This window comes from Penaeus japonicus, unplaced genomic scaffold (genome assembly GCF_977035675.1).
Source record: "Penaeus japonicus unplaced genomic scaffold, GWHDUDI00000001_assembly GWHDUDI00000019, whole genome shotgun sequence".
Taxonomy (NCBI): domain Eukaryota; kingdom Metazoa; phylum Arthropoda; class Malacostraca; order Decapoda; family Penaeidae; genus Penaeus; species Penaeus japonicus.
Window position 1 is genome coordinate 11,796,618 of NW_028234421.1, and position 11,898 is coordinate 11,808,515.

An 11,898-nucleotide genomic window follows, 5' to 3' on the forward strand; every position below is an offset into this window, starting at 1 on the left:
AAGAATTTGATTGATTTTATGACATGAAAGGAAACAGCAATAGGTTAATAAGGAAGGTTAATGTCTTTAAATTCATATTGACGATAATAACCTGTAAAAGTATTTTATTTTGTGGACCCAGCTAAGATGACATTGAACAGCAAGCATAAAACAGTAACGGAAACAATTGAATAAAAGCTAAAACGATAAATCATGGATTTTGTGCTCCTTAAAATATTCATTCTTCCTACTATTAAGATTATAACAAGATTTACCTTAACCTTATTAAAGGAACCAAACGTGAAATAAATTTTCATATTCACAAACATATCATTCTGTATATCATTTATATATATATTTTAACAGCGGGTGTCAACAAAGTACTACCTGCACAAGTACACAGTATATACCGTTTAATTACACCATCATCTAAATTCATTATTTTGGTTAACTAATCACTTTCTGTTGTGATACACACACATACACAAACACACGTATGTGTATGTATTCAAACATAGGTAAGTAGATAAATTAATAATATATATATGTGTGTGTGTGTGTGTGTGTGTGTGTGTGTGTGTGTGTGTGTGTGTGTGTGTGTGTGTGTGTGTGTGTGTGTGTGTGTGTGTGTGTGTGTGTGTGTGTGTGTGTGTGTGTGTGTGTGTGTGTTTGTGCGCGTGTGTTTGTGCGTGTGTGCGTTTTTCTTACTGTCCCATTTACTACCCATTTGTTAAAAGGAGGAATGATCTTAGTTTGGTATCTAGAGCGTTCTGAAATCTGGAAAAACTGCACTTATTTGATCTAAAACTATATTTTGTCTATAATTATGTGTGATTACTTTAAAATTAGATTTCTGGTTACTGGTCAGATTACAGTATTTTCTGCATTATATTTTTCATCCCTATGGTATTATCCATGACCTATGGTCTTCAAGGCACTTTTACAACAGCAGCTGCAATATATTCCAGTATAATACCTTGACAGAAATATATGGAATATTATTCCATCACTGCTTTTCAGATTTATCAGTCCAGTCTTCAGTAAGGCTACGATGTCATTAGCAGTACTGTATAATATGCATCTGACCCTGGTATTACTGACAGTCTTTCAGGCACAGAACCACAATGTTGAGCACTCAAACACCCTGTGCATTTTGACCAAAGGGTAAAGCGGCTTCTCGTAACAGAACAAGCAGAATAAAGATATTTATGAAAAAATATCTATATTGCTAAAATTGCTAGACAATACCGCGTGTAACAATGTTTTCTTTTTTTAAAAATCATTCTAAGCAAATTAATGCTCAAGCATGGTTCTTATTCTTTAGCCATATTGTACAATTTATTAACCTATAACATTATGCTTATAATAGAATAATACACAGACTCCAATAACCTAAGTTTACCAAGTACTTTTTTTTTCATTTTTGTTTAACAAATTTCTTACTGCACTTTGATGTACTTTGAGCCACGCGTCTTTGTTTTATGCAAGGAAAGATTTAACATTTCCTGATCTGTGGTAACTTTGGCTGCAAAACTGTGGCATTGGTGCATTTACCGTCACTGTAGATTAAACCGAGCGCGTTGCAGTACTGGTTTCTTGATTATGATTCTTAAACCACAGCGTAAACACAAAGCTGGTATTACAATACAGGTTTCTGCAATAGATCCTGTTATAAGAAATATAGTAGAATCAGTAGGATTGTATATATATATATATATATATATATATATATATATATATATAATATATATATATATATATATATATATATATATATATAATATATATATATATATATAAAAATATATGCTCAACTACTTCTTCCCCCAGTGTAATTAACCAGAATGAATCTCAATCTAATGTCTACTATTCTTTCAAATATCGTCGTCTTGTATTTTATAGCCTGACAGTTATCAGTTACCAGGCACTGCACTGTATAGAAATAATTATTCACACTCAAAAATCCCAACTGTTAAATGGGCATTTGTGGTTTTAAACAGATTTCTGAGTCTGTTCCCTAATGATTAACATTCAAGTGCCAATATCTACATGATAGATGTATAGTTGTTATTCTATGCATGTACACACACGAGTTTAATTATTTTGCGTAGCCACGTACAGGTGTTGGTAAGTCTGCAAGAAATAAGATCGCTGTTCAGTATAGCAAGGAATTAATAATATCTGTATCAATTGCATTAAAAATGATTACCTATTTAAAACAAGACATATCTAGGTATTCTCAACCCTTCCTTAACACACAAGTTCCCATCCTTCAGTATTCATGAATGACACATACATAACCATGTCTTATTCTAGTGCATCTTAGAAGAATTACTTCCAGCTACGAATTATGTACTGTAGGAAACTAAGTATAACACAGTGGAAGAAAAAAAAAGAAAAACTTATAATACTTAAAGGTAAATACTGCATTGTCCTACACTCTTCTTTCAAATCAATAAGTCTATATTTATTCAAAACCAATAAATATATCCTGTAATCTAACTAGCAAAAGGCATGTTATTTACACCTGATCACCTATGTTCAAATTTTTACCGTTAATTTTTTGATTAAATGAAACTTTTGTGAATAAAAAATATAGGAGTTCACACTAAGAACATAGAGTATCATCTATTTCGAGGGGGGGGGGGGCTATCTATGCACAGGTGTTGCTGACATGTAATTGCTGACAACTCAGCTAAATGCATATAGGTGTTGGTATCACAGCTAAATATAAACAGGTGTTGATAACTCAGCTAAATATGTGATAATATTGCAACTGTAAATAGCACCTGTATTCTAATCATTCTTATCATCCAAATGCTATTGACAGAATTACAATATATATTCAGAGTTTATCAGTGAAGCATTTATTGTAGATGTTTTTTTTTAATGTGGTACTGAAGGCAAGTTCTCAAGAGTTTCTTAAAGTCTGATAACTGCATGGCAGACATGGGAAGAATTCAGAACGTGACTAGCGGAAGTGGTTGTCTGAGCATGATGTATTAGGGCTGATGTCTGCTGATGATTCTCTGAGGTCTCAGCAAGAACCACAAGCCGAGGAGCTGCTTTCAGCTTTCTGTTCTGCATCTAACTTTACGCCCTCACTCTGTCGCTCACGCTCTTCAAACAAACTCGCCTGCAATTGGAAACAATGGCTTGCATTTACGAGTTTTTATTATAAACAGTGCATATTGTAAACAACTTTAAGACATTTCGCCGCTATTATTGTTAGATCTGATACAACATGCAGGAAATATCTTAAAGAAAGTGACAATGGTCAGTTTTTTTTTTTTTTATTGCAAGCTCAAATTAGCAATGACGTTGTAAAAGTATGAATGCTCTAAGATGAAAAGCTTCAGAACTACATAACCCTTTATTATTCATGGATTTCAGAGATAAATTACTTACTCGTCTTTGTCGCAGGTCTCTGATGAGTCGGGCGAGGGTGAGGAATGTGTCTTGAACATTAACATCTCCGCGACAAGACACTTCGTAGAACGGCATATCAAAACTCTCCGCCAGCTGTGTATTGTAATAAGATAAAACACATGAATGATATGCATAATAATGTGCATCATTTATGAGATGTCTTCCTTATGTACAAATAAATACTTCCTTAAACTTTAAGATATCAATAAATGCTTCCTTAAACTAAAAATATCAATAAATACTTTAAAAAATACTTAAAAATATCAATAAATGCTTCCTTAAACTTTAAAATATCAATAAAAACTTCCTTAAACTTCATAACATGAATAAATCAATAAACTATGGATTAGTAACAAATAGAAAAATACTATAAAACTTAACGCTCAGAACAACAAACATGATGAGCTATAAGTTACCAGCAGCTGAGATACTATGGAGCTCACTTCAGGCACTGTACACAGAGCTCTCACTTGGTATGCAACCATCAAGAAGGCAGTCAGTGGGGCCATCTCACAATGAAAGACGTCTGTCTTACCACCCAAGACAAGCAGGTCTCCTTTCTATCCCCAGCTACCTAGCAGCTACAGTCGCAAGTACCAAGTTAGCTGTGTGACTCATGTTACAATAGATAACCTTGAAATATTATATTGTATGATTGAAGCACATCTTGTAACAGGAAAGAAATTCTGCAATACCGATATCTAAAAGCAAATAGCTCTCAAGGCACAGATAGAGAACCGGCAGCAATATTTGGAACATGGTGACAGCAATCTGCAATAACCTCACCATGTACAGTTGGGGCAGATGAAAGGTCAACAGCCGAGGCCCTTGTAAGTGTTCTCCGCACCTGGTAACATCGTGTCACGTGAATGCTACTGAAAATCGCTACTGTTGTGCTGTAGTTGGTAGTAAGCACTTCATAATTACTTTAGATGCTTTTTTATTAACAATTTCTGAATCTGACAGACATTATTCAGCCCAAAGGAACTGTGTCCAAGGGGAAACTGTAGCATTTACAAAATCATCAGATCTTAGTGCCAATAGCACCCGCCTTCAAGGAGTTCATAGCATAAAATATATCAATCTTTACCAACACCCATCGTATGCCAAGAGTAATCCATTTCAAAAATAACTGACATGCCTATATTCCGTATTGGCATTTTATTATCAAAATCAATACGCTAGTGCATGACTTTCCAGCATGCCTGATTGTCGCCGTCCACCACCCACTCCCTGTGACAGCCTCACCCATTCCTCACATAATTTCCAAGCACATGTCAAGTCATGGGCGGCAAAGCTAATCCAGGGAAGGTCATCCCATATGCAGTTGTGACCTTACTCATTATCACCATTTTCTAAACTAAACTTTTATTATTATCATCATCATCATGGTTATCATTATCATTATTACTATCATTATATTATTGGTGTTATCATTAGCAGGAGTATTATTGTTACCACAACTATGATTCATAATAGTTAATGATTATATGATTATAATAACTATAATGATAATAATAGATATAATTATGAACATCATCTTAGTAATAATGACGGTGATAATACTGAAAATATGATTAACAATAATAACAACAATAATAATAATAATAAAAATGGTAATGATAATAATAATAACGATAATTATAATGATACTGATTGATAATGATAATGATAAAGATAATGATAATGATAATAATAACGGTAACGATAATGGTAATGATAATAATGATAATGATAATGATAACGATAAAGATAACGATAATGATGATGATAATAATAATAATAATAACAACAATAATGATAATGATAATAATCTTTATTATCATCATCATTGCTAACTGAACTAGAACTTCGCAATGTCTAATTTGACGCTATTTTTAATCGGGTATAGATTGCTTTAGAAACTTTAATATCAACCCGCACTTGAGGACATAAATTATTCAACCATCAAAATAAAGTCAAATCATTCCCTCATATGAGTAATGAAAAAAAATAATAATAAATAAAAAATAAAAAAATAAATAAAATAAAAGATAAAAAAAAATAAAAAAAATAAAAAAATAAAATAAAAAAGATTAGGACATCATTTGCAACAGTTATTGCTCTTTGATTCACTTAAATGGACCTTTGACACCTGACGCCTCACACCTCACACTCTGCCGGACGTATGATGTGTTAAGCGGATGTTATATTTTGGCTGAGAATTTACTTTGTAAGGATTCATATACGTTTTCCGTGATATGTTATTGATTGAATGGCTGTGGTTTTTATTGTTTGCTTGTTTGTTTGTGTGCTTTGTTTTATTCGGAATCCCTTCCTGCGTGCAAAGTTCATTTTACTATTGGGCAGTGCGGTCAATGTGTCCAGTGTCTCTACACATAATTGTAGTTATAATAATGATAATTATGATAATAATGGTGATGATGATGATGATGATGATAATGATAATGATAATGATAATGATAATGATAATGATAATGATAATGATAATGATAATGATAATGATAATGATAATGATAATGATAATGATCATGATCATGATCATGATCATGATCATGATAATAAAAACAATAACAATGATAATAATAATAATAATAACGAAAATAAAAATTATAATAATAATAATAATAATGATAGTAATAATGATAATAATAATAATGATAATGATAATAATGATGATGATGATGATGGTGATAATAATGATAAAACAATAATAATGACAATAATAATGATAATAATAATAACGAAAATAAAAATTATAATAATAATTATAATAATGATAGTAATAATGATAATAATAATAATAATAATGATAATAATAATAATAATAATAATAATAGCAATAGTAATAGTAATAATAAATATATCATCCCGAATATTAATCATGATTCCAAACAAATCAAGTAAGATTTAATAAATAAGAGAAGGAGACAAACAAAGCTCATGGCTGGCAGGTGAAAGGAGTTGGAGGAGTATGCCGGAATTTTCACACAAGTCAAAGTTCTTTTACATCATGCTAATAGCTCTTCTGAATCTTCGTTTTTGTTTTGTTTTATTTAGTTTTCTTTCTTTTTTTTTGTAAGCTAACTCGTTTCTAATTATCTTATCTCTTCTTCGACCATTAAGAAATCGGTAGCTCCGTGGATGTTCTTTAGAGCGTATAAGGTTTGTGATAACGAATTTATTAGTCAAGATTTCGTTTACGAAATGGAGAGTGTTCATCCGGCATTACAAAATTCTTTTCATAAACTCACAACACTCGAAAGGATAATTTCAGAAAAAGATGTTCATTTTACCAGTCGCTTGGTGATAAACGGCATTTGCTGTATTTAAAAGTTGCCCCTAATCTTATTTCTTTTTTACTTAACCGAACATTGTGCAAACCTCCTGTTACGCACAATTCACAATTCAGTAGATCTTAGATATACTGTTTATGGTATCTATGCTTATCTTTTGCAAAATTGTCGTACTAAGTTTTGCATTGGCAGAATTGGTACGATGCTCGATTTGGTGAACTGAACACGATGTGAATAATGATAGGGAATTTAGTGTATCCCTTATTCACTTTAGAGATGAAGGTCATTAACTTCATTGAAGTAACTCTAGATTAATCTATAAATCGTCTGAGGTTTGTTAAAGAAAAATGTTCGACTCTTGTAATTGACAATCACTTACAGAAATAGAGACATAAACCATCACCGTGATCTGTTTTTCTTTTCACAAGAAAAATACTTGCATATAAAACAATTACGGCATTTCTTACACCGTTATCATCAAACATCAAAGACCGTTCGTTTTCAAACAGAAGCTGCCATTATAAGATATACAACAAACACGCACAATGAAACTCGCATGGATTATCCGAAAGAGTGTAGTGACAGTTTCAGAATCCACCTTTTCCAGACTTGAAACTCATTCAAAGGTTCCGTCAGCTGCAGGAAGCTTACCTTTTGTCCTCTCTCCTTGTCAACCGCTCGCTGTTGGCTGCTCACCTCACACTTGTTGCCTGCTAACACCTTCACGACCTCTGGGGAAGCATTCTGTAACAAACCATAGTCTTTGTATCGTAGGTTCCGTAAGATTAAAACGGTCATATGTTAGTTATCCTTGTATGGACACCATTTCGTACAAATATTTTTGTTTTTCTTCTTTTTTTCTCTCTTATACCTAGAGCCTTGGCTATTATTTACTCCTTGCTATATAAATATAACCTATACTTTAGTCAGGTAAACTTCTCTGAGATTCTAAAGTAACAATACATTAATGAATACAAAGATTTATTCTGTTCTGATAAAAAAAACTCCTTACCTCTTCTATATTTCTTAACCAGTAAGACAAATGGTTAAAAGAGTCAAGATTTGTCACATCATAGACGAGGACAATTCCTTGGGCACCTCGGTAATACGCTGTTGTCAGGGTCCGAAACCTCTCCTCTCCTGCCGTGTCCCTGGAGAGTAAATGAAAATTAGCATTCGTAGTAACTACATACTTTTGTAACGGTGCACGTTCATTCCTTTGACTGTGACAGCTTTTATACATTTTCCACGTCTCATCTCAATTTCAGATGTACACGTTTATTATCATGTTCTTTAATACAGAATCGTCCTTTTACATCACATCTCAAGGTTTCTTTTAACACTCCCGTATTTTTTTTTCTTTACTATTTTTCTTTTACAGTTTACATAAGCCTACGACTGTACTTATCTAACATCTCGGTCACAACTCAGACACATCGGCGAGGCTTGCTTAACCCACTGACGCCGGGCTGTCTTAGGTCTGGGTGAAATGCAGTCCGGAGAGGCAATGTTTGTTTTGCACGTTGTTCAATTCTTATATATATATATTTTTGTCACTACATTTAGCTGTGCATATGAGCTGTTTTAGCGACAATATATCTTTCTTTTTGTCTTTGTATAGTCTAGACTATAAAGTAAAAATTGTAACTTTCAATTATGTCATTATAAAGATTATTTTAGGTTTATATAAAGAGGAATGTAGGGTTATGAAGACCACTGGATCAAATTCGGGGTCCATGTTGTTCGTCGAATAGTTGCTTGCCTCTTCGCCTCCACTGCACAAATAAGTCATCGGCAACGTCCTCGCCTGATGACAGGTCACAGAAACGATTACGAGGAGGAGGGCGAGTGGGAAGCGAGTCGCCAGCAGGCTTGGGTGATGGGTGAGGGTCGTCCTTTTTTTTTTTTTCTTTTTATTGACGAGGAAAGCAACGCGAACGGTGGAAAAATAGTGATAGTTTAGGACCATCGTCAGGGGTAGGGAAAGGGCCGAAGTGATTTAGAGATGTTGTGCACCCTCTTACACACTCCTTTTCCCACCAATTCAAAGAAGGGGTAGGCAGGAAAAGCTAAATGTAATTATATAACTTCAGATGAGGTTTTGCCGCATAAAAACCTCGAAAAGTGCGTTTTTACATGATTATCCAACCTGCAACATCATTAAAATTATCAATATATAATCCAAAATATACCTTGCTAATAACATGAAGTAATCACCGAAGCCGAGCGGACTACACACACGATAGTACATGAAGAGTGCATATGTACATGCACCCGGCGTATGAGCCCAAGTTCTGAGTGAATGCATACGTACACCTCAGCTTCAATGGGCTATGGTGTAAATATCGTGGAATTTGGTATCAAGATGGCTTGGCAACGTGATGGTAGTGTAGTGCCTTCCTTATCATGATGACAGCTTTGGGGAGTGTATTTTAAGATTATGTTTTGTTTTTTAATGCAAAATCAATAAATTGAGAGATCAGCACCACTCGCCATGGTCTCAAACTTGAGTTAAAAATCAATTTTATTTGGACACACGGCAGGGTTTCTTTTGTGGTTGAGAACCACAACAGGAATAAGAGTGGCATTTTCTTCCTTGTGGTTGGAAAAGGTCTGACATAAACACAAGTTTAGGAAAAACTCTAGGTATTATGTCCACACAAGTATGTGCACGCACAAATACAATCACTCACAAAACAACAACAAAAACACGTGGGTGACTGCAGTATCGTAGAGAAAGAAACAAAATGCATGCGGTAACTACAGATGCCATCTGACGTAGTTTCATTTTTAAAAATAGTTCTATACTTCTACATTTTTTTTAGTGGACACTGTTGTTATAATATTGATAAACTATTTGGATATTGATAATTAAGGTATTTCCTTACGGTTGACATTCCCTCAAAAATGCAGTGTGATATAAATTTCAGCCAATCATAGAAAGTTTAGCTATAAAAATTCTGACTAGACCCTTACTGAACAGTAATTCTAGCCCATTCTAGAAATGTAGACACTTATCCTGCGTTTTTATATTCTATGCAGTACGTGGTCGACCAAAAATGTCCTTCCTTTTTTAATATATCCACAAATATCCCAGACTACCTGCAAAGGGTCGCAAGTCGATATTTTTCATTCTTTTCTATATTTTTCATCTGCTCTCTTTGAATAAATCCATTTGTAAATCGATTTTTAAATATAAAATCTTGATCATAATAGCTTTAACTGAAAGTTGTGGATACAGGGTAATAATGATAGGACAGAGAAGCAAACAATATAGCAATGGGAGGCTGCTACATGTCACTTCCTAGGACCTAGATATAAGTAAACTTGTACTTGCTGCTCCAACTGCTTTGTACTTTCTTGCTTCATTCGATGTTGAAGGGATTTGTTTAGGAGACATGTTAGTTCCCTAAGTAATATAGCGATATTTTTTTTTCTATATCTTCTTCTGTCCTATTGTAATATGGAAATAAATAGTGCAACCCTTGCATAACTTCGAATAATTAGGTGAATGGAATGTATGGAATAGCAATGGTTCTCTAAAAAAATAAACGAAGGAACTACCGTTAAGAATGACGTTCTTCTGAAATCTTCTCGAAAAGGATATGCTTCATCTCGGTAAGCCTTCTTGTCTAAGTTCATGGTAAATTTCCCAATAATGAATCACGTTTGGGAACATCTATATTTCATCCTTTAGACTCGAGAAATGCGGACAGGAGCCCCAATGTCGTCCAGTGTGTGAATTTTGGTGTTAACGAACTCTTGTGACAGTTTCTTTACTACTTGTTATCAGACTTAAAGCTCTCGTATTTCCCATACTGTTGTGGTCCAGTTGGTGAATGAAACCAGATGTCTGTCACCATGTCTTTGATTATTATGCACTAAAATCAGTGATTAAGTGAAGTTATCATGATTGTATTTGTCACTACATCTCCCTCCCATTCCTCCTCTTTTTCTCCCTCTTGCTTTATATCTTTCTCATCATCCTCATCACTCTCCCTTTAAACTATGCATGTGCTTACTAGAATCCTTTTTCCATTTTGTCATCTATACCCTATCGTCTTTTTTTTTTTCTTAAAACCTACTTCCCATTTATCAGTGTTCCCGCTCCCTTATTTTTCTTTGCGTTCTATTAATTACCAGATATAATTTTCTTTGTGTTCTAGTAATCACCAGATATATATTTTTCCTCGTTAATCATATCAATTCGTATCTTATCTCTCCGCTTATTATTAACATTTTTCATGTCTTGGTAATGATCTGTGTTTCTTCCTCCTTACTTATCTCTCCTTCTTCAGTGGAGAAAGGACACACGCGGCTTGTCATAGTTCGGTGTTTTCTCTTCCTTTCGCTATTTTGTTTATAGCTTTATAATATTGTAATCTTTACACTTACTTAAGTTGTCTACTTTCATTATCGTATTCTAATCGCTGATATTTTGTTCACTGCTCCATAATTATTGTTTGGGGTGTTCATATCTATATTTCTTAAGAGTATATTCCGTCTTTTTACACTAGTCGACAGTTCTATCCGTGACTCAGTCACTTCTTCTCCTGACTATATAATTACGTCACACAGCATAGAGAGCATTCACTTTTCTCCGAGTCATTCCTTGTGGCTTTTCATGCGCCATCCTTACTCACCATATCTGTAGTTTGATTGGGACTCCATCGAGGTTGACTATCTTTTGTTTGAAGTCTATCCCTGAAATAATGAAAAGAAAGCGTTTAAAGTTTGTTTTTCTCTAAATCCATTAAAAAATTGTGATTTAGGACTTGCCCATACTTTTGGCACAAGACAAATATGTTAAATATTATTACATAATTTGGATATATGTGGTTACATTCATGGACAAAATATGTCTTTACCCAAACAAGAGCTATAGTTATTATTGTAGCCTACAGTCCGAGAAGAGATCCCGGGAGACAAGGACAAGGAAGCATATGCAATGACGGGGATCAATGAGTCCCACAGACAGGGCGCGAAGGAAATCCCAGACACACAGGAAGGAAATTAAACGTAACTTTATTGTTCCTTAATCATTGCTAGTCTCTTAATGAAACACGTGTATATTCCTTGCATCACAACATGCACGGACTTATTCTCGGTGCAAAAGTGGAGTAAAATATGTCAAAATTAGATTCGAAGTATGAATGACCATGAATAACTTGACAGTATTATAGATGCAAGCGAC

At 34.0% G+C, this 11,898-nt stretch overlaps 1 protein-coding gene across 1 annotated transcript in view; it reads right to left on the reverse strand.

The window, feature by feature from the left end:
* Window positions 1–1,765: 1,765 nt before the first annotated feature.
* Window positions 1,766–11,898, reverse strand: part of RabX4 (RAS oncogene family member RabX4) — a 31,301-nt gene continuing 21,168 nt past the window's right edge. Inside the window, exons 2-6 of the mRNA XM_043018678.2 lie at window positions 11,348–11,408; window positions 7,717–7,855; window positions 7,356–7,448; window positions 3,388–3,501; window positions 1,766–3,115 (exon numbers count right to left, since the gene is read on the reverse strand). Of these exons, the coding sequence (XP_042874612.1) occupies window positions 3,017–3,115; window positions 3,388–3,501; window positions 7,356–7,448; window positions 7,717–7,855; window positions 11,348–11,408 (506 nt within the window). The 3' untranslated portion in view covers window positions 1,766–3,016. The remainder of the gene's footprint in view (window positions 3,116–3,387; window positions 3,502–7,355; window positions 7,449–7,716; window positions 7,856–11,347; window positions 11,409–11,898) is intronic.